At 38.7% G+C, this 6,638-nt stretch overlaps 1 gene segment (V, D, J or C); it reads left to right on the forward strand.

Annotated features, from left to right (window-relative positions):
• The first annotated feature begins 2,374 nt into the window (after window positions 1–2,374).
• On the forward strand, window positions 2,375–4,118 carry LOC114890310. The segment is given in 2 exon segments: window positions 2,375–2,697; window positions 2,865–4,118. Coding segments are annotated over 2 exon segments (444 nt in total).
• Window positions 4,119–6,638: the final 2,520 nt, after the last annotated feature.

A 6,638-nucleotide genomic window follows, 5' to 3' on the forward strand; every position in this document is an offset into this window, starting at 1 on the left:
ATAGATGGAGAGATATACCATGTTCTTGGATTGGAAGAATCAACATTATGAAAATGACTCTACTACCCAAAGCAATCTACAGATTCAATGCCATCCCTATCAAACTACCACTGGGATTTTTCACAGAACCAGAACAAAAAATTTCACAATTTGTATGGAAACACAAAAGACCCCGAATAGCCAAAGCAATCTTGAGAACGAAAAACGGAGCTGGAGGAATCAGGCTCCCTGACTTCAGACTATACTACAAAGCTACAGTAATCAACACAGTATGGTACTGGCACAAAAACAGAAAGATAGATCAATGGAACAGGATAGAAAGCCCAGAGATAAACCCACGCACATATGGTCACCTTATCTTTGATAAACGAGGCAGGAATGTACAGTGGAGAAAGGACAGCCTCTTCCATAAGTGGTGCTGGGAAAACTGGACAGCTACATGTAAAAGTTTGAGATTAGATCACTCCCTAACACCATACACAAAAATAAGCTCAAAATGGATTAAAGACCTAACTGTAAGGCCAGAAACTATCAAACTCTTAGAGGAAAACATAGGCAGAATACTCTATGACATAAATCACAGCAAGTTCCTTTTTGACCCATCTCCTAGAGAAGTGGAAATAAAAACAACAATAAACAAATGGGTCCTAATGAAACTTCAAAGCTTTTGTACAGCAAAGGAAACCATAAACAAGACCAAAAGACAACCCTCAGAATGGGACAATATATTTGCAAATGAAGCAACTGACAAAGGATTAATCTCCAAAATTTATAAGCAGCTCATGCAGCTCAATAACAAAAAGACAAACAACCCAAACCAAAAATGGGCAGAAGACCTAAACAGACATTTCTCTAAAGAAGATATACAGACTGCCAACAAACACATGAAAGAATGCTCAACATCATTAATCATTAGAGAAATGCAAATCAAAACTACAATGAGATATCATCTCACACCAGTCAGAATGGCCATCATCAAAAAATCTAGAAACAATAAATTCTGGAGAGGGTGTGGAGAAAAGGGAACCCTCCTGCACTGGTGGTGGGAATGTAAATTGATACAGGCACTGTGGAGAACAGTATGGACGTTCCTTAAAAAACTACAAATACAACTACCATATGACCCAGCAATCCCAATACTGGGCATATACCCTGAGAAATCCATAATTCAAAAAGAGTCATGTACCAAAATGTTCATTGCAGCGCTATTTACAATAGCCCGGAGATGGAAACAACCTAAGTGTCCATCATCGGATGAATGGATAAAGAAGGTGTGGCACATATATACAATGGAATATTACTCAGCCATAAAAAGAAACGAAATTGAGCTATTTGTAATGAGGTGGATAGACCTAGAGTCTGTCATACAGAGTGAAATAAGTCAGAAAGAGAAAGACAACTACCGTATGCTAACACATATATATGCAATTCAAGGGAAAAAATGTCATGAAGAACCTAGGGGTAAGACATGAATAAAGACACAGACCTACTAGAGAATGGACTTGAGGATATGGGGAGGGGGAAGGGTGAGCTGTGACAAAGCGAGAGAGAGGCATGGACATATATACACTAACAAATATAAGGTAGATAGCTAGTGGGAAGCAGCGGCATAGCACAGGGATATCAGCTCGGTGCTTTGTGACCGCCTGGAGGGGTGGGACAGGGAGGGTGGGAGAGAGGGAGACGCAAGAGGGAAGAGATATGGTAACATATGTATATGTATAACTGATTTACTTTGTTATAAAGCAGAAACTAACACACCATTGTAAAGCAATTATACTCCAATAAAGATGTAATAACAAAAACAAAACAAAAAAAACCCAACGGAGTGTCATAGAACCAAACAAATTAAACAATACTAGTTTTGCGATACGTATCTTCCTGTTCCCCACTCTACCCTGTGATGTTCTGATCTCTCCAGGGTCTAGAATGGAGAGCTCTGCTTTCCCTCTGCCATGCTCTTCCCTCCTGTTCTCCTAAGATCTGTCAAGTTCGTGACCCTGAGTTGTAGTTACACTTGGTCCCTGTAGCCAGGCATAAAATTATTTGAAGCAATGGTTTCTTAACTTATGTTCCCAATTCTCTGTCAAAGAGGTCTCCAGACATATCCACAGCTATTCTATCCCCCCGCTTTTTTCAGCACTCTAGTCCTTTTAAGGTCTCACCTGCTGAGATTCTTGTGTACTATAAAGAGAAACACAATCCATTACACCTATGCTTGGGTTCAACTTTTATAACCTCTGGTAGCAGTTTAGTTTTAAAGGCCAAACAAGGGAAAATGAAACGATTCAAATTGCAGGCAGAGAAGGCTTTTCTGATTACTACTTTAAACCTCATATGCACTATGCCCAGCAATATAAAAAATGTCCTCCCAACAATTTTTGTCTTTGTAGGGGGCATGGAGTGCGTCCTGTGAGATGTTTGTGTTTGTGACCACCAGGTGGCAGTGGTTCCATTCCTCTCATTCCTCCAGTGCCTTAACGGTCAAAAGCATGACAGCTACTAGAGGATTTGCTCTTGATTGGCTGAGCCACCAACAGAAAGGCTATCTCGTGCATTAGAGAAGGAAAACTAAGACACAGGAGCAGCTCCTCAGGGGGGAAGATTTGGAATCATTAAAATTGTATCAAGAGTGTGATATCAGGATGGAGAACATGCTGGAATGTGCATTCATAGTCTTGTGGCTTCAGCTTGGCTGTAAGTTGGAGGTTAAGAGATGAGAACCATAAGGGCACATTTATCCAAAGCTGGAGAGAAGAGAGAGAGGGGTTTAGTCTCAGCTCATCCCAGGCTTTTTGTTGGAATTTTTCAAAACTGCTGAACTGAAAGCTTTGTTTCATTTCTGATTTTGTTTTCCTGAACAGGGTTGAGGGGAGAAGACAAGGTGGAGCAGAGTCCTCAGACCCTGAAAATCCAGGAGGGAGACAGTCTCATCCTCAACTGCAGCTACACGGCCAGCAATTTTAAAGGGCTACTGTGGTATAGACAGGATCCTGGGAAGGGACCCGAACTTCTCTTCCTTCTTTACTCAGTTGGGGACGAAAAGCAGAAAGAAAGACTAAAAGCCACCTTGTTAAAGAAGGGAAGCTCTCTGCACATCGCAGCCCCTAAACCTGAAGACTCAGCCACTTACCTCTGTGCTGTGGAGACACAGTGCTCCCCAGGCACCTGCAGCCTGTACACAAACCCTGCAGCTGGGGCTCTGGAATCAGGGCATCTTTGGTGTTTTCCCCTCCTCGAAGAAGTAGTTACTTAGCACCCAGAACCTCTTTCCAAGTAGTCCTATGGAGAATGAAATCTTGTGACATAGCCAGACAGCAGAGATTACTGTTCATTCTGTCCAGGATCCTGAGTGATACTGGTATTCAACTTTTTCTTTCATTAAAATGTTTAGGTCAGATTTTGGTATCAAGATTATAATAGTTCATAAGTTAAGTTGCAATTTATGGCTCCTCTTCTATCTATAGAAGAATTTGTGCAAGGGTTTTAATAATTCTTTTTAATTTTCAGAAGGTTCACTAGTGAGCCATCTAAGCATAGTTTCACTTATGGGAGAAACTTAATAATCCTTCAATTATGGATTCAGTTACTTTAACAGGTAAGGGGTTCTTTATATATTTTGTTTTCTTGTGAAAGTTGGTCAATTTTGTTATTTCCGCACATAGTTTATTATTTGCTACCTTTACTTTCTTTTATTTATCTCGCTACTTTTTCTAGTTCTTTGAGTTGCAAGTTTGACTATTGATTCTCAACATTTCTTCTTTCCTAACAAATATAATTTAAATCCATAAATTTGCCTCTAATTACAATTATTCCTTGACTTCCAGTGGGGTTACGTCCCAATAAACCCATCATAAGTTGAAAATATCTTAAGTCAAAAGTGCATTTAATACACCTAAACTCCGCACATCATAGCTTAGCCTAGCTTACCTTGAACGTGCTCAGAACACTTATATTAGCCTACAGTTGGGCAAGATTATCTAACACAAAGCCTATTTTATAATATGGTGCTGACTATCTCATGTAATTTATTGAATACTGTACTGAAAACAAAAAGCAGAGTGGTTCTCTGGGTTCAGACCGGTTTTTTTTTTTTTTAACATCTTTATTGGAGTATAATTGCTTTACAATGGCGTGTTAGGTTCTGCTTTATAACAAAGTGAATCAGCTATACATATACATATATCCCCATATCTCCTACCTCTTGTGTCTCCCTCCCACCCTCCCTATCCCACCCCTCTAGGTGGTCACAAAGCACCAAGCTGATCTCCCTGTGCTATGCAGCTGCTTCCCACTAGCTATCTATTTTACGTTTGGTACTAGTGTGATGGTCGTTTACCCTTGTGATCCAGTGACTGGCTGGGAGCTGTCCAGCATCAAAAGAGAGCATCATACTAGCCCAGGAAAAGATCAAAATTCAAAATTTGAAGTGTGGTTTCTACTTAATGCATATCACTTTCATACCATCATAAAGTCAGAAAACCGTAAGTCAGGGACCTTCTATACTGCTTTTGCTGTATCCCACATGTTTGGATATGTCATATATTCATTATTATTCAACTACAATGTTTGGTAATTTCCATTTGAAGTGGGGATTTTATGTCCCATGATGATATTTCCAGGGACGTAAGAATGGCCAAATCCTGCCCTGCTCACCACTGGGAAGATTCCTGAGGATGCTTATATGTATTAGCTTAATACAAATGGAAAGTGAAGAAGGACTTTCAGCCGAACCAGGACCTGATTACCTCTAAAGCAGGAAAGGTGGGTTGAGGTTCAGGCCTCAGTGGAGTTTCCTACTTCCTTCTGAATCCAGAAAAGCAAGCTCAGAATTCCTATAAGGATGAGTAGGAGAGATAGGCCACGCCTCAAACTAGCCAAGGGTTGACTTGATTTTCAAGTATCTGAGCTGAAATAGAAAGAGAAAGAGGTAGCCAATTACAGAGTACTAAATTAGTTCTCCTTAGATTTGCTTATTATCACAGGTAGGCAAAGACTTAAAATGCAAGCGATATAAGCAGAGTGAGTGGAGTCTTGAGTCCTACATTTTAAATTAGACTAAGGACTAATTTCCTACTCATAAATGGACTGCGAACAAAAGAATCAGCCCTCCTCACCCCTCCCGTGTGGGGAGGGGAAGAGGCAAGGCCTACAAAGAAGGAAAGCAGAAGTGGAAATTTCCTGATTTAGGCAAAGAGAGGTATTCTTTTATCCACACCATCTGGTTTTGTTTAATTTTAATCTTTTGGGTTTACAGCTTTAAAGTCTGCCCAATGTGTTCAGGGAAAGAGATCAGAGAATTATCATGGGATCCTTGTTTCCACCTGCCCTTATTTTGTCATTCGCATCATTACCACCATCATCTTTGTTATCATTTATGGAACACTTACCATATGCCAAGTCCAGTGCTAAGCACTTTACAACTCATTGTATAATCTAAAAACTGCAAAGTAATATTAACCCATCCTCAGTTGAGGAAAACTAAGGCTTAAGAATGTTTAAAGATGAAGGGATTTCTGAGATAAAGTAAATGCTGCAGGCAATATAAGATGAGATTAAAAAATAAAAACTCCAGAGTTAACCAATTGGACAGTATTTGTCAAATTTTACTGTACATTTAAGAATCACATGAAGAAAAAATATGTCTTATTCTGATCAACAGATTCTGATTCAATAGGTCTGGCATGAGGTTGGGGGTTTACTTTTTTAGTAAGTTACTTGATGATTTTGGTTCAAGTGACTGGGAGATTTTGCTCTGAAAAACACTATAAATGGAAGACTGATGAATTTCAGGAGGATGGATGATATGAAAATGTATGTGTTGTGTACTCACTTAGATGTTAGGTGGTTAGAGAACCTCAGAACCCACCTGGGGACACCTAATGCACGTAACACCTTATTCTGATTAAACCATATCCTATTTTGATTAGTAAAAAAAAAAATCTCTTTTTTAATGATAAACAAGGTAATGACTTTTGTTTTCAACAACAGCAAAAAGAAAATTATCCATGGTTTAATGAATGGTGCGATTTGGTATAAAACTGATGTAAGTGCAAGTTTTTGTCATCTTAATGAGCTACGCCAGCTGTTAGTGGAATGCCTTTTGTAACTGCAGGTACTCAAACGTGAAATGGAGAAAGTCTTAATTCTATGACAAGGGCTATTGTTATGATGATGGATGCTGTTGGATCAAAGATTTTTGTAAGTGTTCGTTGTTTATTTGTTTTCATTCTTTATTTTTAATTAAAAGACAAAACCTCTCTATATGTTAAAGGCCATGAGTCAGTTATTTCTTAATATTTCCTCCTCTGTTCTAAAGTTTAAATATATTATACTTCATAATTTTAATTAATCTTTTTACTCTTTCTGGATTCTTTACAACATTTAAAATTCATATGGAAGAAAGCAATTTACAACATTGATAAAATTTTGTTTATTGCAAAATATAGCACAATAATTATCTAACCTCTGCCTTCATAGTTCTCCTAATAATTTCCAGTAGAGACCACACTGATGACTTATAATTGTTTTATGACCATGTTTAATCTTCTGCCATATCCTCACAGCCAGGCTTTCCTTTTCCTGTATCTGTGGTGATTTGGTTGGTGCAGGGCTTATTATTGAATTTTGTTCCTCAA

The sequence above is a fragment of the Monodon monoceros genome, unplaced genomic scaffold (genome assembly GCF_005190385.1).
Source record: "Monodon monoceros isolate NGI ecotype Baffin Bay Population unplaced genomic scaffold, NGI_Narwhal_1 Contig5492_ctg1, whole genome shotgun sequence".
Lineage (NCBI taxonomy): Eukaryota > Metazoa > Chordata > Mammalia > Artiodactyla > Monodontidae > Monodon > Monodon monoceros.